This window comes from Macrobrachium nipponense, chromosome 3, assembly GCF_015104395.2.
Source record: "Macrobrachium nipponense isolate FS-2020 chromosome 3, ASM1510439v2, whole genome shotgun sequence".
Lineage (NCBI taxonomy): Eukaryota > Metazoa > Arthropoda > Malacostraca > Decapoda > Palaemonidae > Macrobrachium > Macrobrachium nipponense.
The window spans coordinates 113,202,895-113,230,606 of record NC_087202.1 but is presented as its reverse complement, the minus strand read 5'-3'; the positions used below and the strand labels follow the sequence as shown (position 1 = coordinate 113,230,606).

At 45.5% G+C, this 27,712-nt stretch overlaps 1 protein-coding gene across 5 annotated transcripts in view; it reads left to right on the top strand.

The window, feature by feature from the left end:
* The window catches only part of LOC135221981 (inversin-like), a 232,437-nt gene that overhangs the window by 146,486 nt on the left and 58,239 nt on the right, over nt 1–27,712 (top strand). For all 5 annotated transcript variants that reach the window (XM_064260078.1, XM_064260076.1, XM_064260077.1 and 2 more), the window contains exons 2-3: nt 13,323–13,501; nt 24,558–24,675. In XM_064260078.1, coding sequence (XP_064116148.1) covers nt 13,370–13,501; nt 24,558–24,675 — 250 coding nt within the window. In that variant the 5' untranslated portion in view covers nt 13,323–13,369. The remainder of the gene's footprint in view (nt 1–13,322; nt 13,502–24,557; nt 24,676–27,712) is intronic.

Below are 27,712 nucleotides of genomic sequence, written 5' to 3'. Positions count from 1 at the left end.
GCCAGGACGCACGGCGTCCTACACATCAGGACGCTCAACAGGACGCTTCTCAGAACGCGCGGCGCCTTACATATCGGGACGCTTGCCAGGGCGCTCAACAGTTGAGTCCGAAGCGTCAGGATATTTCACATGTTAAAGTGTCGAAGTCATCGCGATCTTTGAAGGACGCTGATGACCGAGAGAAGGATTCTTCTAGTGATCTCTGCCCTACGGATGATGACGAACCAAATGCGTCAGCGACTTCAGACTATAAGACTTTGACGGATTTACTTAAGAACTTGTTTCCAGACAATTTTCAAGCGCCCGTTCCTTGCTCTCCCCCTTCACAATTTGCCTCATTGAAGGCCAGGAAGGCTCCTGGCTTCGTTAAGATGGCCACTTCGCTCTCTGCGAAGAGAGCGTTTAAGAGAGTCCAGGATTGGATGGATTCAAGGAAGGTTAAAGGGAAGACTTCGTTTGCACTTCCTCCATCTAGACTGAAAGGGAGAGCGGGGATCTGGTACGAAACAGGAGAAGAGGCAGGATTGAAAGCACCGTCTTCTTCTCAAGGAGATTTCGCCAATTTGGTGACGCTCCAAGGAGGTCTTATTTGTCATCGGCTAAGGTTTCCTGGACAATGACGGAGACCAGATCATCACCTCCAAGGGGTTTATTTAAGACGCTAGAAGTGTTTAACTTTTTAGATTGGTGCCTCGGGGCCTTGGATGTACAATCGAGGAGTCAAGACTCGATTTCGTTGTAAGAGCTTTCGAGTGTATTAGCTTGTATGGATAGAGCAGTAAGGGATGGCTCTGATGATTTAGCATCTCATTTTGCTACAGGTCTGCTAAAGAAGAGAGCTCTCTATTGTAGTTTTGCGGCGAAAGCAGTTTCTCCCGCTCAGAAAGCGGAATTATTATTCGCCCCCTTCTCTACGCATCTATTTCCGCAGTCCATGATTAAGGATCTGTCGGTAAACTTGCAAGAGAAAGCAACAAGTGACCTCTTTGGACTTCAATCTTTCCAGGACGACCTTACTCCTCAGGCTTCTACTTCAACAGCTCCAGCCCCCAAGAAGAAATTTAAGCCCTTTCGTGGAGCACCTTCCTCTAGAGGTTCTTCGAGAGGAAGGGGGTCCTTTAGAGGTAAGACCTCTTCTATCAAGAAGGGAAAAAATTGACATTTCTGCCCTTCAGGCACCTGTAGGTGCGAGACTCACCTTATTTGCTCAGGCATGGAGGACGATAGGGGCGGACACCTGGAAACCCTAGATGGTGATCGAGAGAGGATACAAGATCCCTTTCCTCTCTGCGCCTCCTTTGAGCAGGAAGCCGATAGACCTGTCGCCCGCATACCAGTCAGAGAAACAACAGATCTTACTCGACCTTCTAGATCAAATGTTGGAAAAGAAGGCCGTAGAAGAAGTCCTGATGCTGGATTCCCCAGGCTTTTACAACAGGTTATTCCTGGTTCCGAAGCAGTCTGGGGGATGGAGACCTGTCCTAGACGTCAGCAGACTGAACCTTTTTGTAAAGAAAGAAAAATTCAGGATGGAAACATCTCAGTCTGTGTTAGGGGCCTTGAGACCAGGGGATTGGATGGTGTCATTGGACCTACAAGATTGCTTATTTCCACGTCCCGATCCATCCTCAATCAAGGAAGTTCCTGAGGTTCGTCTTAAAAGGGCAGGTCTTCAGTTCAGGGCTCTTTGCTTCGGTCTGAGTACGGCGCCGATGGTTTTTACTTTCCTCATGCGGAATGTAGCGAATGGCTTCACCTATCGAAGATAAGAGTCTCGCTTTACCATGGACGACTGGCTAATCAAGTCGTCTTCGGAGTCAAGGTGCCTGGAGGACTTTCAGACGACATTGCAGCTGACGAAAACCCTGGGCCTTATAGTCATTACGAGAAGTCCCATCTGATCCCCACGCAGTCCCTCGTGTATCTGGGATTCAGATGGATTCAGCGGCTTTTCAAGCTTTTCCATCAAAGGAACATCAGCAGAAAATGCTTAGAGAAAGTGTCAGCCTTCTTAGGGAAAGAAACATGCTCGGTGAAGGAATGGATGAGTCTGCTGGGAACCATTTCTTCGCTGGAGAAGTTTGTTTCCCTGGGGAGGTTGCACCTCAGGCCACTCCAGTTTTTTATGGCAGAAAACTGGGGAAAGACAAAACAGAATCTAGACTCGACTTTGGTAATCTCAAAAGCGGTCAAGGATCAACTGAAGTGGTGGCAAGATCCGATCAAACTTTCGGAGGAAGGACTGTCCCTCAACCTTTTGAGCCCCAGACCTAGTGTTGTTCTCAGACGCCTCCATGGTGGGCTGGGGAGCACACTAGGCAAGGAGGAAGTGTCAGGCCTCTGGAGAGGGGAACAGAGGTCCTGGCACATAAACTTAAAAGAGGTTGGAGGCCATTCGGTTGGCTCTTCAATTCTTCGAAGAACGATTGGTGGGCCGAGTTGTCCAGATCAACTCGGACAACACTACGGCTCTCCGCTTACATCAAAAAGCAGGGGGGGACACACTCTCGATCACTGTTCATGATAGCGAGAGACATCCTTCTATGGGCGAAAGCTCGAAGCATAGTGATCCTAACTAGGTTCATTTCAGGAATACAAATGTTCGAGCGTATCTTTTAAGCCGTCACATCAGATGCTTCCACAGAATGGACCCTACATCTAGAGGTTTGTCAAGAGCTATGGAAGTTGTGGGGACGGCCGTTAGTCGACCTCTTCGCAACCTCGAAAACGAAGAGGCTTCCGATTTATTGCTCTCCAGTTCTCGACCCAGAAGCAATAGCGGTAGATGCCATCCTATGGGACTGGACGGGGAGGTGGACGTTTACGCCTTTCCCCCGTTCAAACTCTTAGGAGAGGTAACAAGGAAGTTTGCGGCGTCGCCAGGAGCGAGAATGACTCTGATCGCCCCCTTTTGGCCCTCAAGCGATTGGTTCACGGAGGTCATGTCTCTTCTGGTAGACTTCCCTAGACCCTGCCAGAGAGAGTAGATCTTCTCAAACAGCCCCACTTCGAGAGGTACCACAGAAACCTCTCCGCTCTGAGTCTGACTGCGTTCAGACTATCAAGAAGTTGGCCAGAGCGAGAGGTTTTTCAAGATCAGTGGCAGAGGCTATTGCCAATGCAAGAAGAGCTTCCTCTCGAGCAGTTTATCAGTCGAAGTGGGCTGTCTTCAGGAGATGGTGTAGGAAGAAAGGTATTTCCTCCTCCACGACCTCTGTGAACCAAATCGCTGAGTTTCTCCTGCATTTGAGAAATGTGGACAGACTGGCAGTGCCCACAATAAAAGGATACAAGAGTATGCTGTCAGCTGTCTTCCGTCACAGAGGATTAGACCTGACAAATGATAAAGACCTTCACAATCTTTTGAGATCATTTGAGACAACCAAAGTACTACAACCGAAGGTCCCATCATGGAACCTTGATGTAGTTCTAAGGTTCTTGATGTCGGCTCCCTTTGAACTTCTGCATGCTGCCTCATTGAGAGACACTACTAGAAAGGCGATTTTCCTAACTGCTCTTGCTACGGCAAAAAGGGTTAGTGAAATTCAAGCAATTAATAAATATGTGGGTTTCAGAGGACACAGTGCAGTGTGCTCCTTGAATCCTAATTTCTTAGCTAAGAATGAGAACCCGTCTAACCCCTGGCCAAAAACCTTTGAAATCAAGGGGTTAGCAGAGTTCATCGGACAAGAGCCAGAGAGAGTCCTGTGCCCTGTCAGGGCTCTCAAATTTTATTTGCAAAAGACCAAAGATTGTCAGGGTCCTTCTGAAAATCTATGGTGTTCTGTTAAGAGACCCGACTTTCCTATGTCGAAGAATGCACTGGCATTCTTTTTACGAAGCACCATCAGGGAGGCCCATGCGTCCTGCCCGGATGGTGATCTGAAGCTTTTGAAAATAAAAGCCCATGAAGTGAGAGCTGTTGCAACTTCAATGGCATTTCAAAAGAACATGGCACTTAATGATATCATTAGCGCTACTTTTTGGCGAAGCAACTCTGTGTTTGCTTCACATTACCTGCGGGATGTGAAGACGGCATATGAGAACTGCGAGTCGCTAGGACCATACATGTCCGCAGAAATGTTGTTGGGGGCAGGGAGCAGCACAAATCCTATCCTATAGAAAAGGGGTAGGTGTGCTTTTTAATTTTGGTGTTGGTTTATGGTTGAAGGGTTAGTCGCTTGAGGCGCTTTCCTTTTCTTTAGCGTAGAAGTTATGGGACTAACTTCGATAGGTTAGGTCAGGTGGTGGTTTTTAGCTTCGTTGCCCTCACAGTATGGTCAATATGGTCTAGTCACATTGTGGTCACGCTCCCGTTGACAGATCATCTAGAGCGCACCAACTACACAGGTCACTACCTTGTTGGCAACTCTAGTAAAGCAAAAGCAGACTTCGGTGACAGTAATCAAGAAGTCAGCTATGCTAACAGGTAAGGAATCAAGATGTCAATCATCTGCACTTGAGGTGTTTCCTAAATCCTTCTATTCTGTCCCTTCCCACCTCCAATGGTGGGATTCAGCTATATATATATCTGACAGGTAAGTTTCATGAACAAAATGTTATTGTTATGATACAATAAAGTTTGTTCATACTTACCTGGCAGATATATGTAATTAAAGTACCCACCCACCTCCCCTCAGGGGACAGTGGTATGAAAAATCTGAATAGAAAATGGGAATGATTCCTGATATCCGCCTCCCAGCGGCGGGAATGGGTACTAACCACCTGGCCGCCCACTGCGTGTGCCGGGAGTTTTGAAATTCTGTCGGACGTCGGAAAATACAGCTATATATATATCTGCCAGGTAAGTATGAACAAACTTTATTGTATCATAACAATAACATTTTTAGCTGCCACACAAATAGGTAATTATAGTTGTGTAATTACTTGGTAAGTATATACAGTGGTACCTCGAGATACGAAAGGCTCAACTTACGAAAAACTTGAGATACGAAAGCTGACACGGAAAATTTTACTGCTCTACATACGAAAAGTTTTCAAGATACGAAAGGTTTCTGAAAGTCCGAGATTCGCCCGATAACAATTTTGAAACTCGCGCGGCGCGCCGCCATCTTAGTTCTAGTAGACTCCTGCTCTCCTCCTGCTCTCCCATTGGTTCCTGATGCTAGCCAAGCCATGAGATCCTTCTCTCCTATTGGACAGCATCCCTCCCATCATGCATCTTACGTGGTGGCGTGCCTTCGCTCGGCCACTTCGCACCCGAAGCTTTATCGTACGCATGCGGCATTCGTTCGGTCCAACGATTTCGTTTAGTATCGTAAATTCGTTAGTGATTTCGTTGTGCTACTTTATCGTGTTGTGAGAACCTAATTAGTATACGTACTACATACGTAACTTAATTACGTACAGTACACATAGTCATGGGTCCCAAGAACGTTCCTGAAGTTCACAGAAAGAAGAGAATGCTTTCTATGGAGACAAAGATGGAGATGATAAAAAAGTATGAAGCTGGCTTGCGGTTGAGTGTGATCGCTAAGGAATACGGCTGAAATCCGTCGACGATAGGCACCATCCTTTAGCAGAAGGAAGCCATCAAAGCATCTACACCTTCCAAGGGCGTGACTATTTTGTCCAACAAGAGGAGCCATGTGCATAATGAAATGGAAAGGCTGCTTCTTGTATGGATCGAGGACAAAGAAATCGATGGCGATACGATAACCGAGACGGCAATCTGCTAGAAGGCCAGCGCTATTTTCGGCGATTTGATTGCCCAAGCCGAAGACGACGGCAGAGAGGGGACATCAACGGCAACCCCAGAGTTCAAGGCTTCTCATGGGTGGTTCGAAAAATTCCGTAAACGGACTGGCATCCATTCGGTGGTGAAGAAATTGAAATTGCGTATAAAAAAGTAAAAAGAAATGTAAAAATCAAAAAAAGACAAAATACATTTTATTTTAAGTTTTTTGTAAAGTTAAGTGTTACAGTTTTGTTTTAATGTGTAAAGTTTAGTTTAGTTTGTTTTTCTGACATTTTTTTCTGTGTTTCGTAAAGTTAAGTGTACGTATCTGCCATTTGTCCTCCTCCTCCTCTGCCGCCACTTTCGGAGATAGCCTCACTCGAAAGGTAAGCTTCCACATTTTACGTTACAGTAATAATATTTCTTGTACACTAATATACACTTTATTTACAGGTTTTGCATTTTTATTATTAAGTTTCGTATTGAATGGTCCAAATTGTTGTAGTATTTCATTGTTTATAGGTCAATTTACCTTTATTATGAAATTTACTGGGGTGTTTTTGGAGGGCTTGGAATGGATTAGCCATTTTACATGTAAAATGTGGTCCAAGATACGAAAACCTCATGATACGAAAGTCGCCTCGGAATGGATTAATTTCGTATCTCGAGGTACTACTGTACTGTATGAAACTTAATTTTACCATGAAAATATCATTTTGACTAAACTATTTTAGACTGTCTCATACCTTGAAACCATTAATGCAATGGACACATGTAGGAATAATTGTATTGCTTTCGAAAGTTCTAGGTGCTTATGAGGCTGTGTTGAATGTGAGAGTATAGTTCAGTACAAGGTTATTATTGTGTGGGATGTTTAAGTACTACTTTAAAACATCTTTGCCTTACATTCATACATTACTATTTGGAAGGAAAGTAGATAATGTTGTACAGGTATTTTGGAAAATCAGAAGTTTTTATAATATACGTATTGATATTATTTAGTTTTCTAATGAATTTAAGTTCAGATTTGTTTTCTAACATTTTCCAGATGTTATATAGTTTGTTCATGAAACTTACCTGACAGTATATATATAGCTGATTTTCTGAAGTCCGACAGAATTTAAAAATTCGCGGCACACGCAGTGGGCGGCCAGGTGGTAGTACCCATTCCCGCCGCTGGGAGGCGGATATCAGGAACTATTCCCATTTTCTATTCATATTTTTTTCTGTCGCCGGTCGGTAAACAAAACTGTTTACAGACCTCCGCCTAGGATTTTGAAACTTCATTAGCCACTTAAGTATCCTAATTATTCTTTCGATTATTAACTTGGATTTGTGGCTAGGCATACGCTATCGTAAATTTTTTCATTGCATTTGATGTCTGAAGCTAGTTAGCCTAGTTTCAGACTTTGTTTGTCTGCATGGTAAGGTGAGGCTACCGTAACTTTCGGTAGACACTCGCTTAGTATATATGACGTTTTACATGTTTTCTTTGCATAAGGTAATTAGTGTAATGTGTGACTGATTACGGAAGAAGGAGGATTCAATTACGCATTTTAGAGCGTGTTAGAATCAGGAGTTTTCCTCCACAGTAAACAGAAGTTAGAAATAATGAACCTTCTAACCTCCTGTAGATTTTATTTTGCCTAACCCTGTGGTATGGCTTACGAGCCTAGAATAAGTGTCTGCTAAAGGATTACATCAAGTAATCTTAGACTAAAGTGCTCGCTCTCCAACCAGTGGTTGTGAAGTGTAGTGCCCACCCTTGTGTTTGTGGAGGGGGCGTCAGATCGGCCCCATAATGCCTCTAGCCTGGACCTCTGGCGACTCCCAGGACGTCAGGGAGAGGCATGTCGAAAGCCGCAAGAGGGTTTACGGGGCTCCCCACCGATCTGGCGTCCTTTCGGCAGAACCTGTGGACGCTTCCCAGGCTGCTAAAGATCGTGCACGTGCGCGAATCTTGAAGATTGCTTCTCGTCCTCCGAGGCGTCCTCCCACCCCACACAGGGTTTGGGAGTTCTCGAAGGACGCGCGCCCCCTAAGAAGCTTTTTAGAGAAGAGGACGCTTCACGTCCTCTCTCTCGTCCCACGAAGGGAGATTTAAGGAGGCTCATTCATCTTGAAGAGTGTTTGAGCATCTGCGAGAAACGCTCATGTATATATCATGTACATTATTAAGGAGTTCATTGCATCTTGCCAAGAGTGATTGAGCCTCCTGCGAGACCGCTCATGTATACATCATGTATACATTATTAGGAGGCTCATTCATCTTGCCAGAAGAGTGATTTGAGCCTCCTGCGAGTGACGCTCATTTAATATATCACTTATACATTGTTAAGGAGGTTCATTCATCTTGCAAGAGTGGATTTTGAGCCTCCTGCGAGTGAACGCTCATGAAGTTAGAGCTGTTTCAACCTCGCTAGCATTCCAAAAGAATTGGTAATCAAGGACATTCTTGATTCCACCTTTTGGAGGAGCAACTCAGTATTCGTCTCCTCTCCTCATTGCGCTCCGTATACGTTATGTAACGTTCGCTTTACTTCGATAAAGCAAGCTGATAAGTTTGACGACCGGCAAGCTGCTTTGCACAGTCAAACAACTATGTCTCTGGTCGGCATAAGAAGGGCAATTTAGACGTGAGGAAGCTTTTGGAGGTGCTCGACGTCCTATAAGTAGAGACATTCTCCAGGACGCTCTGGCAAGCACCTTGCGGAAGACGAAAGCCATACGTCTTCCTTTAGTGTTCACACTCTTCAGGAGCAGCGTGCGGCTCTCCATGGAGACTCGCATGAGGACGTCCCTTAAAAATATTCAATGTCATACGCAAAAACGCGGTTCGTCATAACATTGAGATGTTGGCAAGGTCGCTCGCCAGGACGCCTCTTGGCGGGCCTTGCATGCATCAAGGCGCTCAACGAGTTCCTCTCTGAAACGTCGTTCAGAAGACTTGGTGTTCTCTGCTCAAGACACTCTCGTAGCTGGACGCTTCCAGGACGCTTTTGAGGACGCTCGGCAGGAAGCTTTTGAGGACGCTCAGCAGGACGCTTTCCAGCACGCTTTTGAGGACGCTCAGCAGGACGCTTTTGTGGACATTCGCCAGGACTCTGCCAGGACGCTTCGGTGGAAGCTCGCCAGGACGCTAGCGAGGACGCTCGCCAGGCGCTAGCAGGACGCTCGCCAGGACGCTAGCGAGGACGCTTTTGAAGACGCTCGGCATCCTACACGTCATGACGCTCGGTAGAGCACTTGCCAGGACGTTCTTCAGAACGATAGGCGTCCTACGCATCAAGACGTTCGGCAGGATTCCTGCAAGAACGCTCTTCAAGAGGGCGTCGTCGAAGTAGAGGAAGGAGTTTGGTCTCGTCAAGATGTCATACTTCGCTTTCTACGAAGGGAGCGTTCAATAGAATCCATCACTTGATGAATTCCAGGAAAACTGTAAGCAGATTTCGGTGTCATAAACGCCTCGTCTGCTTTCGGGATTGCGCTGCCGAAGGGGAACATTAAGGTCCTTCCTGTCGTAAGCCCAGTCTCTAATCAGGAATCCTGCCCTTCCTCGATTTCTGCGGGAATCGGGAAAACTATATGCTCGAATTCCTGGATTACTTTCTGTCATGTAAATGGGTTAGTTCTCATTGACAAAGATCTTCATAACATTTTATCGCTTAAGCGGATAAGTAACAAATTTCGGAAGAGCTCTCATTCATTTCAGAACCGAACGTGGACAGTCGTTTTCCTTTCTTTCTCTCTTCCTCGTCCAGGAAAGATGTAATAGAGAATTCGATGTTCAAATTACTACAATACTTACGTAGTTTATCTTTGCGTCATTTTGCTAACGCATGGGTCGAGTCATATACGCATATCGTATTTACCTCTGCGGATAGAAGCCGAAAGAACTGTTGTTCAATGTATTTATTTGACACTCCCTTCAACCTTCCAAGAGTTTTCGGAGTAAGAACAACTCTTCAGGTATTGTTACGACAACACCAACTCAGCTTCTGTATTACGAATTCTGGTTTCGTGTTTAAATAGGCCTGCTTGAGAGTTTCCTTTTGCTCGATAATATCATACCTATTCCTTCGTAAAGGAGTAGCTGGCAACTCAGGCAGATAGTATTCTGTTCTCCATTGAAGCTTTCCTTCGAGGAAGACTTCTCCTTCACTCTTTTTGATAGAGATCGAAGGTGGTCGATCTCCAATCCTTATTTTGTTTTCTTTAAGGAAAGAATTTAGGATGGAGATCGTTGTTCAGAATACTATAAATATACTACGTATATTAACCTCGCGACATGATTCTACTAAGCAGTTGAATTGTCCGAGGGGTAGGGCGCATATCCTAGTTATTCTACGGATTGCGACTTAGACGAGAAGTATTCTAATTGAACTGCAACATCAACTCAGCTTCTGTATTTAGCGAATTTTGTTTCGTTTAAATATGCCTGCTTGAGAGTTTCCTTGGCTCGATAATTTCATACCTATCCCTCGTAAAAGGAGTAGCTGCAACTCAGGCATATAGTGCTAGACGATGATCAAGGCTGCTGTTACTGTGATCTACGCAGTACCGGCTAGCTCGGTGTCATGCGCTGTTGGTTACGCTCTCCCTTGCGGGAATGGCTTAATAAAACGTCTCTTTGCCCTACAATCATGGATTTTAGCCTCGGGTTGAGGAAATTTCTAGTAATCTTGAATGATCAATACCTGCCGTTTACTTAGAAAATTTCAACAAGATATCTCTTATACTTGTAGGTGCGGTTTACCGCACGGTAACATTCTGTACGAATCTACCGCGGCATAGCATATAATAATGCTCTCCTGCTTATGCAAAGCGCAGCCTTATTTAGGGAAGGAAGCAGGCTGAGGTGAGGGAATGGATGAGTTTGCTGGGGTAACCATTTCCATCGCTGGGAAGAAGCTTGTTTTCCCTGAATAAACAGCAATTCAGACCTCTACAATTTTCCTCACGAAGAAATTGGAATAACATCAAAGATCTTGTAATTCTAATTTTCTCTCAACACGGCTTGAGGATCACCTCAGGTGATAGCGAGAGGGTGCCCAGACCATCCGAACGAGAACAGATGTTCTGGCACATTGTCTGAAGAATTGGAAGCCAAATTAGTCGGCTTTCCAGTTCCTCGAAGGGTGAGGTTGGATCGAGTGGCCCAAATCATCTCGGATAATTTCTCAGCTCTCTCATAGCTCGAGAAGAGAGAATTGGTTATGGGCTCGGCACGGAACGTAACGATCCTCAATAGTTCGTTAATCTAGTGCACGTCCGGGGGTCTTCTCGATCGAAGGCAACAACTACTGACGTCTGAGTAATCCTCACTTAGAAGTATGTCGAAAGTGAGGAGAGACTGAGGGAGTCCTTTCGTTAAGTTTTTCGTAATATTGAAGACGAAGGAGCTTCCTCTTAAGTTGTTCCCTTATTCATGATCCTAGAGGATTAGCTTTAGTCGCCACATGTTGGCCTCTAAGAGGTTGGATTCACAGAGGTCAGTAATTCAGAGAATTGTCCAAAGACCCTTCCCGAGAGAATCGGTGTAATCAAACATCGTCGCTTAGTGAAGTATCTAATATCTCTCCTCTCTGAGTCTGAAAGCGTTCAGACTATCGAGAAGCGATAAGATCTTCAAGATTAATGGCAGTCTCTTGGCCAAGGCAAAGCAGTGCTGCCTATTTTCAGTTTTCAATCGGAGGGGGCCGTTTCTGGAGATAGTGAAGGGAAATGACTGTTCCTCCACCTCGACCTCTGTGAATTTCGTTATGGTTCTATCTTTCCGTATGAAGTATGAGATAAGATAGAAGTCTAACTGTTGTAGAATATGCAAATATGTTGTTGACGGCCTCTAGGCTCAGAGATTCGGTTCTGTCAAACAACAAAGCTTCACGATCTTGAGGTCTGTGGAGATCTTGTATTCTCTGGATCAAAGGTTCCGGCATGGAACTTAGACGTAGTCTGAGTTCTGATGCCAAAAAAGCATTTCGAACCTATCCTTTCTGCGAACTTAATACACGTGGACCAGAAAGGCTAATATTCTAACCGCTCTAGCCACGGCAAGGAGGGTTAGTGAGGTTTAGCCATCATCAGAGGTTTTGGCTAAAGGACATAATGCGGTTTGTCCGCTAAGCCTTCCGTTCTTGATAAGAACGAAAAACCTGTCTGACCATTGACCGAAGGCATTGGAGACCAAGGGTATAGGCACAAATTATTGGCAAGGGCATTAGAGAGTCCTGTGCCCTGTAGGGTCTCTCAAGTTTTATCTTGATAAAACTATAGAAAGTCAAGGTCAACAGACAATCTGCTGGTGTTCCGTAAAAAGACCAGACTAGTTCATGTCCAAGAACACCCTGGCATGATAGCCAAGGAGTTCTTTTAAGAGGTCTCATTCATTATGTTTGCATAAAGATTTGAGATTTTTTCTTAATATCAATGCTCAAGAGGTGAGGGCGCGGCATCGGAAAGCATTTCAACAGAGCATGACATTCAGTAACATCCTGAGTGCCACGCTTTTGCGAAGCAACTCTGGGTTCGCTTCACACTCCGGACAAATCTGCGGTGTTCCGTAAAAGACCAGACTGGTTCATGTCCAAGAACACCCTGGCATTATAGCCAAGGAGTTCTTTTAAGAGGTCTCATTCATTATGTTTGCATAAAGATTTGAGATTTTTTCTTAATATGAATGCTCAAGAGGTGAGGGCGCGGCCTCGGAAGCATTTCAACAGAGCATGACACTCAGTAACATCCTGAGTGCCACGCTTTAAGCGGAAGCACTCTGTGTTCGCTTCACACTCCCGACGGGATGTGAAGACGACATTTCAGATCCGTAAGTCGCTAGGACCATACATATCCGTAGAATATATTATTGGGTGCAAGAAGCAACACGAATCCTATCCTATAGAAAAGGGATAGGTGTGCTTTTAACTTTGAAGGGTTGGTCGCTTGAGGCGCGTTCCTTTTCTTTAGCCTAGAAGTTATGGAACTAACTTTGATAGGTTAGGTCAGGTGGTGGTTTTAGCTTCGGTGCCCTCAAAAGTATGGTCATATGGTCTAGTCACATTGTGGTCACGACCCCCGTTGACAGATCATCTAGAGCGCAGCCAGCATTACAGGTCTCTACCTCGCTGGCAACTCTAGTAACGCAGAAGCAGACTTTGGTGACAGTAATCACGAAGTCGGCTATGCTACAAAAGGTCAGGAACCAAGATGTATATCATCTACTTAATTTAGTTTCCCAAAAATCCTATTCTGTCTCTTCCCACCATCCGAAGGTGGGATTCAGCTATATATATATCTGTCAGGTAAGTTTCATGAACAAAATGTTATTGTTATAATACAATTAAGTTTGTTCATACTTACCTGGCAGAATATATATAATTAAAGTGCCCACCCACCTCCCTCAGGAGACAGTGGCACTGATAAAATATGAATAGAAAATGGGAATAGTTCCTGATATCCGCCTCCCAGCGGCGGGAATGGGTACTACCACCTGGCCGCCCACTGCGGTGTGCCGCGAATTTTTAAATTCTGTCGACTTCAGAAAATACAGCTATATATATATCTGCCAGGTAAGTATGAACAAACTTAATTGTATTATAACAATAACATTTTTTGTATTTCATAACAGGGTTTGTATGGGAAGTTCATCATTATTCATTTGGAGAGAAGTAAAACATGTTTGATGCATTTTCGAAGACCAATGAAGATGGAGCAGAAGCAAACTTGCCGCCACTCCTGATACAGCTCCCTACACATTCCATGATTAATTCTCCCCATGCTTACCATAATTACTCTCCATATAATCAGGTAGTGTAAACACAGTTGTTAGTATTTGTATTGCCTACAAAATTCATATGTGGTTCTCTATGTGCTATGTTGTTATTGAGGTATATATATTTTAGCATTTGGTGAAATCCAGATAATGCAGTTTTGAACTACAGAATATAGTCTACAGTTAACTGTACATTACGGCACTGCAGTTTCTTAATCATCAAAGACTTTTTAATTGAGTTTGAGATATTGTAACAATTGTTACATATTTTACATGGCATTTATGATTACAATGGAAAGTGGTTTACAGTATTGCAGTCTTAGAAGCATTGATGCAGGATACCAGTATGTACAGCAAATGTTCCCTCATCCTAAAAAATTATTTATTTGAGATGAAGCTTACCTACTTATAAAGTTGGCTCATATCTCCATGCCGATAGGTGAGTTGGCATTTAAAAAAAAGTAAAAAAGATCGCTTGGCTGACCCGGAGGACTGTCTAGTTCACCTGTTCTCACCAGGTGTGTTCAAATGTTTTTGAAAAACTCTACTCAGAACTCTCCTTGCTGCCATTAGGTGTAGGCATTTGTTGGTATTTTGTGAATTTATATTTTGGCTGTTTTCTCCTGTCACGTTACTGGAATTTTAATCTTCCTAGGATATCTTCCACCAGAAGCAAATCAACTAACATCAGGTTATGTAGGAATGATTATTGTGTAACCAGGATGCCTTAATTTGAGGTACATCAGCATAATGTTGTACCAGCTGCAGGGGTACAGATTGTGATCTATAGATTTAGGTGTGAGGAATGTAGGGATTGCCCTAAGGATCTTATGCTTAAAAGTGTATCAGATATAGGAAAAGAAGGGAAGCAGATAAACTGCAGAAGCAGTTAATTAGGTCAGGGCATAAAGCTACCTTGTTCCGATACGTAATACAAACCATCGGTCCTTTAACAATAGGAAGTAGCTAGCGGCAGCTGGAACGGTCGTAAGCTTCGAACAAGGGGAGAACGGTAGTTAACTGCTTGTCCGACAGTCGCGCGACTGGGAGGTAAACAAATCACTTGCTTTCGGCCGCGGGTGTGAAGGACGTGTTCGTCATCGCTCTCTGCCTGCTTCGTCGTCGTATGCTTTGTTTATATTGTGTTTTCTACTAATGGTTTGTTTGACTGAAATGAAACTATAAGTACACTGTTTTCATTTTCATTACTTAATTATGAACCAACATGGAGCTATTGCCGTAGATGCGGCGATTTCCTCTCTTTTCATGAATTGAACCCTTGAATTATGTCTCGGTGCCGAGGGCGGGCACGCTCGCGCCGAGTCATGTATTTTGGGCGGAAGTGTGTAATTGAAAAATGTAAGTACGCTTTTCATTATATTTTTGCCCTGTGCATTCGTTACCGAGAGCGTGATTGCGCTCGGCACGAGCCTTTTATTTTGTATGATAGAATGCAATGAAGTGGATTCGCAATTGCAGCATTCTTTTCATTTTCATTTATTTATTTGCATAAAATTTAATTTGGATCAATTTTCGCTCTTACCCGGGAATTGATCCTTACGATTATTTTCTGTGAAAGTGAAATCGCAAGTGCAGTATTCTGTTTCATTTTCATGTATATTTTATGATAGCATCATATTATTTGGATCAAGTTTTCGCTCTTACCCGGGAATTGTCCTTTTTCCCTTTAAGTTCGGGAAATGAAGTGATTTCTTTTCTTTAAGTTCTAATTTTGAGGTTGAATCGCAAGGGCAGTATTCTGTTTCATTTTCATATTACTTTTCACTGCTGTTGGCGGGGGTAGGGGAAGCGAACGGTCTGCCAGGAAGTTGTCGGAAAGCTCTCCCGCGACTCCCTTGGTATCCGATTCTTCGTCTTCTTTCCTGCCCCCCGCTCAGTTCCTTCTGTGTATTTGTATTTGGGGTCTTCCTTGCGTTCGGGGTGGGGCATGTCTTCCCCAAGTGCGTGAGGGAACCCCTCTTACTAATCTATCTGTGCTACCGCAGGTGCTACATCCGTGGGAGACGACCTTGGACAGATAAGGACCACCGCGGCGGCAGGGCGTGCCTAGCATCCACGGGCTGCTGCAGCGTCTAGCGAGGTCTGGGGCGGTCTCCACTACTACCACGGCCGCTTATGCTGCTCCCCCCCGCCTGGTCTACACTCCCCATGCTGTGTCGGTGACGCCGTCTGCCGCTACTAGGGCCGCCGCCGTACCCAGGGGGTGTTGCCGCCGCCGCATGTTTTCTTCGTGTTGCCTGCCCCAGACTTTCGCTGTTCCAGCAGCTCGCCCCTGGACCGGCCGCCAGTACCCAGGTTCCCGCTGGCTGCCGATGATTCTACGAGGCGATCGCTGGGCCTGCCGTACCTGCCGCTGATGTGATTCCCGCTGCTGGCTTGGCTGTCCCTTCTGGGTCTACCGCTGCCGCTGTTCCTGCCGCTCCTGAGCTGGTTGCTGTTCCTGTCGCTCCTGGTTCCTGAGCCTGCCCACGGTGTGTCTTCCCCAGTCCCAGGTCCTTCCGGACAGGTGCAGTCGGGCCGTTTTGCTTCGGCAATAGCCCCGGCTCCGGCCTGGATGGAGGACCTGACGACTGTCCTGCGTGAGCTGACGAGGAAGAGGAAGGTGTCATCTTCATCTTCATCGTCTGCTGCTGCCTCTTCCCCTTCGACTTCTAAGGCCCATAAGCCGAAGAAGAAGAAGGCTGCCTTCCCCCCTAAGAAGTCTCCTTCAGGAACTTCTAAGGGCCCGTCCCACCCTGGTGGGACGGGGGGTCCTTCTGCTGGTCTTCCTGCTCCTTCGGGAGCGGGGCCCGTCTCCCCTTCCATAAGGAAGAGATAGACGGGGACCAGAGGAGTACCGGTTAGCACTGGTACTTCCTCGCCTGGTGCTAGCGGCGATGCCGCTACGCCAGGTTCCGGCTCGGTCTCTCGTTCGCGAGAGATCCCGAGTGTACGTTCTCCCTTGGGAGACCGTGCAGCCAAGTTTCGGCGCCAGAGTTCGCTCGGCGCCAAGATGCGGCACGGAGCAGAAGGCTGGTGAGAGCCGCTCAGGTGACTCTCGCCAGGCCAGCGGCCGCTCTTGCAGCGACCAGCTGGTAACCCGGGTTTCCCCCCTAAGAAGGCTCCTTCGGGACCTTCTAAGGGCCCGTCTCGCTCTGGCGATTCGGGGAGCTCTTCTGCTGGTCCTCCTGCTCCCTCGGGAACAGGGCCCGTCTCTTCTTCTACCAAGGAGAAGAAGACGGGGACCAGAGGAGTACCAGCTTCGGCTGGCACTTCCTCGCCTGGTTCTAGCGGTTCTGCCGCTAAACCAGGATCCGCCTCGGCTTCTCGTTCGCGAGAAGTACCGAGTGGACGGTCTCCCGCGGGAGACCGTCCAGCCAAAGTCTTGACGCCCGAGCTCGCTCGCCGAAGCGTGGAGCAGAAGACTGGCGAGAGTCGTGCAGACGACTCTCGCCAGGCCAGCGGACGCTCTCGCAGCGACCAGCCGGCTGCTCGGGCTGACGTGACGGTCTCCGACCGGCCACGCGCTGAGGCGAGGAAGGGGTCCCCGCGGCCGTCGGTACCAGCCTCAGCTGGTACCAGCGGCTCGACGCGCCGAGAGGACGCTCACCGGTCTCACCGCGACAGCGAGCCTAGCAGGTCACCTGACCGCCGCTCCCACGGACGGGCGGATAGGGGGGACCAGCAGCAGCTCCTCTGCACACGAGATCGGGGCCGCTGTTCTCGGTCCAGCCGTTTCCCTGGGAAACGGCTCGACTAGGCCTGCAAAGTGGCGATCGCCTGCAGCCCTCCAAGCCCGCTGGTTCTGCCAGCGAGCGAAAGAGGAGCGTCATGTCTTCCTCTCCCGTGCCTGCAACTTCCTCGGTTTGCACCAGGAAGAGCGAGGCACAGCGGGGTGATCGTGAGGGGCATACCCCGCACAATCCCGTCACGACGCCGTAAGTACCAGGTACGATCTTCGGACCGACCAGGACGTACGCGCAAGTGGCAGGAGGAATCCGAGAGGGGTCTATCGCAGTTCCTCCATAAGGGGGAGGTTCTCGGAATGCTCTTGTTCGAGGGGCTTGACGGTCCTACTCTGCAAGATGCTATGACTTCCGAGATCCAGAGGAACTTTGTCGAGGTTATGTCGCTGATTCGTCAGCGCAAAACAACCTCGGGGAAGGATTGCCGCTCCCACCAGCAGAGCCCACGTCTCTGCTTGAGTCGTTTTGGGGCCCGAGAGGGAACCCAAACCGACGGTGGGTCTGCCGCGATCGGAGCTTGCAGATTCTGTCTTGAACCAGAGTCTCTCGTCTGCGGACAAGAAGGCTCTCTCAGTTCTGGCCGGTCGATCAAGCTACTTCCACCTCCTCTACTGCGACAGCGGCGTTTCTACGTGTCTTCGGACACTGTATTTAAATACTCCTTCGGTCCTCCTGAGAGGTTTCGACCTCGACGAGGACTGGAATGAGTCTGAGGACGGTATCGGCTCTCTCCTGTCAGGTGTCGATCAGCCCCACCCAGACAACGTTCACAGTGGCGGCAGACCCTTACCTACAGTGAGAGTTCGTAACCCTCCTCGGGAAAACGTTTTCTCCTGACGATACATTTTCCCAGACTCTGAGAGGCCATCGTCGCAAGGCGATGGCTGCTCCTACTCTTCTCCAACTGCTAGTTCCACTGGGAAGGCGAGCGAGTATCCAGTTCCTCCCCCATTCCCTCTCTCCTTACGGCTACGAGGGAAAGGGGAGGGATCCTACAGAGATTTCTCTGTAGGATCCCACGTTGGGGACTGCGCTACCGGGAGGACCTTCGGGTCCTACCTGACGTAAGCCCCGGTCGTTGAGGAGGGATCCTGCCCCATTCTCGATTTCTACGGGAATCGAGCGGACCACCAGCCGATATCGTTTGACGAATTCGGTGGGGGTTTCGCAGACTGCTTAGAATTCTACGGAATTTCTACCGCATTCAGAGTGTTCGAGGTTTTTACGATCTCCAAACACTTAGGCGAGACCACGGTCCAAAGTGAGCGAGACGAGAATCTCCGATATGTTACACGATAATCGGGAACCTCGCCTATGCTCGAATTCCTGGAATTTCTAGCATTGGGAAGAAGACTGCTGCTGAAAGAAGACTATCTCACAGTAGGCGACCAACCTGGAATAGAGAAGAACGGACAGGAATATCCAGTTTGGCTTGAACTATCGTCTTAGTATTCTGTTCACCATTGAAGCTTTCCTTCGAGGAAGACTTCTCCTTCACTCTCTTTGATAGAGATCGAAGGTGGTCGATCTCCAATCCTTATTTTGTTTTCTTGAAGGAAAGAATTTAGGATGGAGATCGTTGTTCAGAATCCTACAAATATACTACGTATATTAACCTCGCGACAGGATTCTGCTAAGCAGTTGAATTGTCCGAGGTGTAGGCGCATATCCTAGTTAATCTATGGATTGCGACTTAGACGGAGAAGTATTCTAATTGAAACTGCAACTCGGGGTTGCCTGCAACCTCCCAGGAGTTTTCAGTTTCAATTTTATATACTTATGGTTTTGTCACGACAACACCATTTCAACTTTTATATTTACCGAAATTAGTTTCGCCTAAATATAATTGCTCGAGCATATCTTTTATGCTCGGTGGTTCTAGCCGAACGCATTCCTTCGTGGAATAATGGATTACCTGGCAACTCAGGATGACGAGTCAGCGAGAGCTCAGGCTCAGCTACTGCGTATTGAACTGCCTGATAGCAGCTCAGTATCAGCTGGGCCTCCGAGATGCACGGTCAGTTATGTCTCTCTCTCCCCTGCTTTGATTGACTACCGAACCGTATCTCTGCCCAACAATCATGGACTTAGGTCTCTGATTAACGGGGATTCTCGCAATAATGAAGGACCATCTACTGCTGTGACGCTAGATTCCATCGCCTTCGACATTGCGAGAATTTTCAACAGAGATATCTCTTGGACTCTTTCATCTTTCTGTTTACCGCACGGTAACAGAAGTCTGTACAAGTCTCCCGCTGCATCGCACTGCGATAATGCGAATGATTTTGCAGACATCTGAGTTTGTCTTTAAAATATCTCGTATTCGTAGGTGTACAATTGTTCATTGTTCAACCCGAATTAACAGATGTGTCAGAAGACATCGCCTACTCTCCGACCTGACAGCTCTACTTCCAAATGTTCAGCCCATGAGAAGCAGTTCTTCAGGCGGCTTTCCCCTGTGTTTTCATTACTGAAGAGCGCCCCGCTTTCATTGCAACTACGACTTCTCACCGGACAGCAATGAAATAGCGGTTAGCGTTTTCAGTCATTTGTAAGCACAGGTTATGAATCTGTGAGAATCCTTCTCTCGATTCGTCTGTGAAGATGTAGGTTGCATTCAATATCTACCTTCGTCTTCAACAGTACATAGTGTTGTTTCTCCTTAGCTGAGATTCAACAACTATGAGATGTTTTGCCTTCAGGGACCTCGGTCTCTAGAAGGCAATTGACTTTCGCCTGTTGGGCACATGCCTTAAGAGAATCATCACCTCGCTGTCCGGCATTGGTGACAAACAAATACATTATTTGTTTGGTCTCTCGGCATAACCCTTTTAAAGGCGAAGGTCACGTGACTTACTCGGATGCTTTGGACAACTTGCCTCCTACCGAACGCAGTCAGTCGGCAGCTGTCAGAGCGCCCGAGTCAGTTACGAACTACGCTGTTGACTTAGTTCGGTTGTTACAGAGCAATCATTACTTCGTTTTAATAGCTTGTCACAGTACCCATACCATCGACACCCACCATGGAGTGTCGGTGTCCTATCCACTACCGAGAACTTCGCTGCATGGGGATAGGAGGATGCGAGAGACTTTGTGGAAAACGGACAGACCAGTATGGGTACTGGACATCACCGAAGTAGAGAAGAGGGATAGGTCATGCGACTATTCCCTTCTTTTCCTCTGAGGAACTGCATGACTTCTCCTGCGAAGTCAAGCATCCAGGGGATGGGGATCCGTGACGCTCGATTTCGTACCGAACTTCGTAGCGAAGACTCAGAACCTTCGGTCCCTGACGATTGGTTCGAGTCGTTCACAATCCCCTCCCTAATGGACTTCACCGCCTTCGATGCGAAGGAGATGCTGCCTTGTCTGCAAGAACTTCTCCGTGGCGCAGGTACTGAAGGCAGGGGTCTGGTCCAACCAGACCACATGCCCCTCCTTCTACCTTCGGGATATTGCCCACAGGTCCTTGGATCTTTTTCCTTGGGACCCGTGGTGGCTGCTCAACACGTTGTGTAGCGAACCCAGACCCTCGCAGGCTGAACAGCATCGAGTCCTGGTGTGACCGTAAGAATGGATGAGTGAATGTGAGTGTGACTGGCTCCTCTTCCCATCTTTTTCTTCCCCTCTACCTGTGGTTAGAGGGACACGGTCGTCACCCTGCTGGATAAGGACAAGATGCAGGTGAGCTACTCAACAGAGCCCCATCCTATCCCTTTCACTAGGGATAGGAGCGTATATCCACCACTTCCTCCAACAAGGGGGAGGAAGTGGATGCCAGCTTGAGACAAACCCATACTTTATGTTGCCTCTTGCAAACAGGAACAAGTTCTTGCTTGCTGGTACGAAGAGATACGCTTGCCACTCTCTTAGTACTCGGCCCAGAGGTCTGACCATTGATCCTGCGGTGCACACCCCGATCAATCGGACAGAGGCTTGGATCCCTCCCTCGCTCTTACGACCAGGGAGGCATTCCAGGGATGGACGAACACCAGTCTGTTCATCAAAAGACTCAGATTCCTCCCACCAAGAAGTGAGTCTTCCTATTGTTAAAGGACCGATGGTTTGTATTACGTATCGGAACAAATGACAATTTGTCGAAAATTGCATTTTTCCTAACTATACAAACCTGAGGTCCTTTACATATAGTCCCTCCTCATGCCACCCCTCACTCTGCGTATTTTGCATGGGCCAAAAGCAAAAATGATTTGTTTACCTCCCAGTCGCGCGGCGCGCGACTGTCGGACAAGCAGTTAACTACCGTTCTCCCCTTGTTCGAAGCTTACGACCGTTCCAGCTGCCGCTAGCTACTTCCTATTGTTAAAGGACCTCAGGTTTGTATAGTTAGGAAAAATGCAATTTTCGACAAATTGTCATATTTCTCCCCTCCCTGGTGAGCCTTCGTCTGTAGTTAGCCTTACTCAGCATATGGTTTTTTTCCTATGCTAGGCCTAATACTAATATACGTAGATAGTATTGACATTTCCTCTTTAGTTCCGACTTGTGCTCCTCTTTTGGTTCAGGAAAATCATATCAAGAAACTTGAACATGATATAAGCAATATTTTCTGTTAAAGGTTTGACTAGATATATGATAGGGAACTGTTCTGAGTCCCCCCCCCCATAGTGAACGTTCATTTTCACATTCCCCCTGTAGAGGTAAGGTGTTTGTGCCCTAGACCGTATGTAGCCTGAGCCTAGGGCTGCCAGGGAACTGAGTCAGTTTTCAGGGCAATGGGGTTCTGTACCCTCCAACTCCTACTTCTCCTTTTCCATGGTCTCATTCGTAGTCATGTTTAGCACATTCGCCGAAAGATCCTTTTGGTAAGTATGTCTTCACACAGTATTTCGACTTCGCCTTCATGGAGGGCTAGTAATGAGGTTGCTAGAACCGATAAGAGTAAGAATTTAGATATAGACTTTATTAATAATGATATCCCTGTAACGGGTTATTCTAATTCTTTTACATTGACTCAATCAATTGTTTAACCTATTTCATCTGCTTCTACATTTCATTCTAAATCTTTCTTGGCTATTCCTCTGTCTTGTACTGTCTGAGAGTCTCACGTGGACTCTGCTAATGTCTCTCTTTCTCTTCCTTTTATGGTTACAGATTCTACTATTGTTTCCAAACTAGATGCTATTCTAGCTGCTTTACTCTCTAAAGACGTGTCGTCTGGGAACATTCCCAAACCGGTTGTGATGCAATCGGATGAAGTGATGCAGTTCAGTGTCGACGACTCTTCTCCACCTCTCCTACAAGTCCTGCTTTCTTTGCCGACAAGTATCGCCTCTGCTTTTGCATTGCCAACTTGTGTCGCATCTAGTAGACAACTGCAGACTACTTCTCCTGCAGTCTCTACTCCTATCAAGTAAGAATTTTGTTGCGAGGAGTCAGCTGCTGTTGTCTCAAATCTGCAACTGATGGAAGAAGAGCTTGATTCGGAAGTTTCCTTTGGTCTTTCGCCGCTTGCTGGAGCGTTGCTCTTCTCTCTATCCTCATTTGGTAGAGGAAAGAAGTTCTGTAGAGACTAGGTCTTTGTTATCTTCTAGGATATTGGCTTCCATTATGTCTTTGAAGAAGCCTAAGCTTTCTCCTTCAATTAGAGGATGTTTTGACAAAATATCTCTTATGGGGCACAAAGCTTCTTTTAACTTTGCCAGCTCTAGTCTTCTGGGTTTTTGAAATAGCGGAGGGCCACTTATTACGACACAGGCTCATTACCAGCATTGAAACTGTCTTCGGTCGACAATGCTGATTTTGGACTTAGGATGAACCCAGGGAAAGGTTCAAAAGCTTTTTGTAAAGTTTTAAAAATTATACACGGACTCGCAACACTTTGTATTATTGTGGACCCTTTAGAACAATGCTGATTTCCTTTTGTGTCTCGATCCTATGAAAAGGTGTTTTGCAGAGGCAGAGACTTTGTCCAAGTCTTTGTTTAGAATTTTGTACTGAAGTTGTCTTTTGCGGAACTTTCGCCAAGTACTATTGCCGCTTCTCTGCGCCAACTTAAAGACTTTCTGGCGCCAGCAGATATCAAAGCTTGGGAGGAGTCATTAGATTTTTCTTGCTGGGACAAGGCTATTTTGGATGCAGCAGGCAAATGTTCTTTTGCTTTCTCTAGCTCAGTCTTGAAGAAGAGAGAACAATTGTGCTCTCATCTTTTGCCTAAGGTCTCTTCTCAGAAGATGGCTGTAGTTTTGGGTTCTCCTTTGGACTGCCTTCTGAATCCTTCTCTGTTTAAGGCAATAAGGGAGGATATTTCTGTACAGGAAAATAGGGAATTTATCAGACAATCTTTTAAAACAGGAAATAAAAGACCTGCTCCTTCTTTTCCTTCTGGCCATCCGGTAAAAATTCATCCTTCCTCGTCTCATCTCATGGCCTGTCTTCAGCTGCCAAGCCCTTTTGTAGGTCCTTACCAGGCTCCAATAAAAATAATTACTCAGTCTCCACTAATTTGGTCACCTCACTAAAGTAAATAGTTTGTTATTTACTTGCATCTAGGTATTATAGTATGAGGTGTAAATCTTAAGTAGTTATTTTCTTTTTATTTTCTTGAACTTCAGTTTCATCAAGTTTTGTAAATGAGTGAATCTTGGGGGAAGTAATGACATAATGGTTTAACCATTAGCAACTGCTGTATGCATTCCTTCAAGTACTGAATAGGTAGATGTAGATACGTACTACATTATTTTGTATTGATGTGGTTTGGCAGTTTTCCTCTAATTTCTGCCTTCAGTCCACTCTTGTTTGATAAGCACACCAGGTTCGTAGAAAATTGTCAGTCTTTACCTCTGCAAGAGCCATAATGGTTTTTTCAACCTTTCATTGGAAGAATTCTCTTTGAGAGGTGTTAGTCAGGGGTCAGAGTGAGACATATATGTACTACTATTGCTCTAAAAGTACTCTTAAGAGTTGTCATACAGTAGTTTTACAAAACTGCCAAGTTTCATTTCCTGACCTTCTTGAGCCCAGAGGATTTGGTTTTCAGGATGGTATTAAAACTGAAGTAAGATAAAAAAAAAATGGCTGCTATTTGGGAAGATAACAAAGGGAGCAAATGAAAAGTAAGAGATGGAAAGCAGTTCAGACGGAAGAGTTTCAGAAGCTTTGGTACTGCCTTCAGTGTTCCACTTTGGGCACTCTCTGGATTACGTAGACAGTCTTATGCTTGTCAATGATACATATACGATTTTTTCACACTACAGAATGAAGGCTCTTTTATATAAATGATAAATATTATTATAAACTGGCTTTTGAATTTTGCCAGATAGATAAAAGATTGATAGGTAAAATTGAATGCTGGCTGCTATCTATATATAAAAATTTTATCTTTCAGTTTGTGAATTATAGCCCATCCATCTTAAGCCATTACCATGGTAATCAGTATCCATCATCTCTGAGCCCTTGTTTTTTTAGCAACACTCCTCTTATGCCACCATACCTTAGTGCACCAGGTAAGATGTATAGTATTTGGTACATTTTCATAAAATTAAAAGCTGAAATAAAAATGTTTTATGATGATGTTAATATTTTAATTACATTGTAACTTTTTTCAGTATTGTATTCAATGTAATCAAAGGATTAGAACTGAGTAAGAAAAGTCAAAGGAAAATAGTAGAAAATAAGTTAGATTATTTAATGACTGTTGCATACTTTTTGGTAACTGAATTTAGAGATGCAGACACTATAGTTGAAAACCGTAGTTTCACTCTGATATGTCTTCCTGCAGCTGATGTTTACCTTGGGTATGCCAAATTCAAATTCATTACCAGGCAGTGTATTCACTCATCCTCATAATACCCAGTTAGGTGTTATACCTACAGTTTACCTGAGATGTCACACTGTAGGCATTACTCAATGGCTTTTGCAGTTTCCCCTTGGCCCCTTCTGCATTGCATTTTTACATAGTTCTGTTCATCTACTTTAGTTTCTATTTCCCCATTTCTGTTGTACAACAGCTTCACTTGTACATTTCATCCTGTCTTCTATTTAACTAGATCCTTGTTGACAAACTGGAATAGAGTAGCCCCAACCCGTAGAAAATGTGACTTGTGTGTTTTGCTGTATTTAGGCTTTTGACAATTCCATGTGTCACACAAGGCCCTTCTTTTAAACTTTATTGATAATTTTGTGAGATTTTGTTTCATCCCTATATTTTGATGTGTTTGAGATATTTTAAACTTGTTGCTAATAATGTTAATGAAGAACCACTTTTTTTTTTTTTTTTTTTTTTTTTTTTTTGCAGTTACAGTATTTGAATTCTTTAGATGTTATGTGTACTACATTTCAAAGATTTAAAGGGATAAATATTATGGACATCTTGTTTTCAACCCATATGATTTTGTTTTGTACAGAAGCTCAATTTTGTATCACAGAAATGATCTCATACGTACATTTAGTTCTTATATAAGTAACTTGCTAAATAATGACATAGCTATACTTCCCACTTAAACAACAGCTCAAGATTTGAAAAACGTATTAGAGTTCTTTTGTTTTGGGGTACGCATTGACCTCGCCCACTTCCAGGGAGGAATAAGTAGGATGGTTGTGATATCTTCCTTTGGTGAAGTATTCACTGCTTTTGGTAACGCTCTTTTAATATATCAGGTTCCAGTGTGTATAGTATCAGATATTGTAGTCAGGGCTGTAAGTCTAGGCCTACGTCTGCCAAATATGACAGTTATAGTATTCACTGTGCTTGTCGTGAACAAGTATGCTCACCAGACATAAGTTGGATTAAATGTAAGGATTGGGATTCAGGCAAAAAGAAAATGTTAAATGTACATTTAGAGAAACTGCAATGTGACAGACAGAGAAAGGCAGCTGCTAGAGCCAAAGCCAAGACTCCTTCTAGTCAGCCTATTTCTCCTAAGGATATTGCTTATTTACCTGTCCTATCAACACCTATTACTGCTTTCTCCCCCTATCTCAGGTCCTCCGACATTTCCTGCTACTCCTCTCCGTGGCTCTCATATTTCTAAACCCAATGCTGTTGCCAGCCTCGAGGCTCGAGTTGACAAGAAATTCAAGCTTTTAGTGAATACCATTTCCTAAATCAGGTATGCAGTAAGAGTCCTGGTGGACAAGTTTAGCCGTGTTGTTGCAAGTGCAGTGTTTTTAGAGGGGGTGGCTGCCTGGCCCACCGATGCTCCTAGATCAAGGTCCCTGCCAAGCTCACCTTGCTCACCTGGGAAAAAGCAAACTGGCAGTCCAAGGGAGGTCAGTGGATCTTGCCCATGTGTAGTTGCCTCCTTAGACGAGCCTGTCGTACCTTCCCAGGACTTGAAGGACCGCCACTGGAAAGGCAACCTATGGGATGTTATCTTTTGGTGATTCTGATTCTCATGAAGCAAAAGGGCTTAGTCACCGGCTTTTGAGCGCCTCTAGGCCGTTGAAAAGGCACAGCACTTCATTTGATAATGACTTGCCTCCTGTGCGCAAGCATGCCATGGAGAAGGATTTCAGTCCTCACCTGTCATGCAGTGTCTGAGCACCCATTAGTGTCCAAGCGCCCAGTAGTGTCAAAGTGCCCAATGTCCAAGCGTTCAGTGTATGAGCTCCCAGTGTCCAAAAGTTTAGTGTATTAGTGCCCTACTTTCGAGTAGTATTCAGAGTCCAAACACCCAGTGTTAAAATGTCCAGTGCCTGAGCAACTAGTGGCTAAGCGCCCAGAGTCCAAGCATTCAGTGTCCGAGTGCCCAGTATTAGTTAACTCTCCTGTACACCTGTCGCGACTCAACCTCATTCAGTTAAGCGTATGGGACCTAAAGGAGGACATTGGATTCCTGAACCATCAGTTGCAACTTCTTCCGCTGTTGAAGATTAGTCCTTTGCCCTTATTCAGCGCCAATTGGACAATATTTTGAACCTGTTGCAAAGGCTACCTGCAGTACCAAATGATCCTCCAGACACATAGCTACGTCATTGATTTTGTGGACCAAAAGCAGTCAACAGGTTCTTCTTAGTTTTCTATCCTTGTAAAAACTATCCTTTTGTTTTTCTCTACATTGGCTCCGTCTTCACCGGATTCCGCATTCCTGATGCGTCAACCTGCAAGAGCCTATAAATTACCAAAGATGGTTATTCCCTCTTCCTCAAGGAAAGCTTTGGCTCTCATTGATACCTGGTTGGCAACCGAGAGAGATCTGGGCAAGGCAGTCTTCTACACTCTCCTATCGCGTCCATACAAAAAAGTATGGAGAAGCTCCTTAATTGGGGGTGCCTGCCTCCTCCCAGTGTGACTTCTCCAGTCTCATTAATGCGATGTTTGTTAAGGTATTTGAGGTGATGAGTTTTGTAGACTGGATAGTGGACACCTTAGCCAAGAAAATAGAGGACTGTATGACCCTTGAGGAGAACTGCTCTTTAGATTGGTTAGGGGTTCTCTCTTGTGTCAACAGGGCAATAAGGGATGGTGCACAAGAACTTGCAACAATCTTTGTGACCGGACTTCTGAAGAAGAGGGAATTGTGGTGGTGCTCTTATACCTCT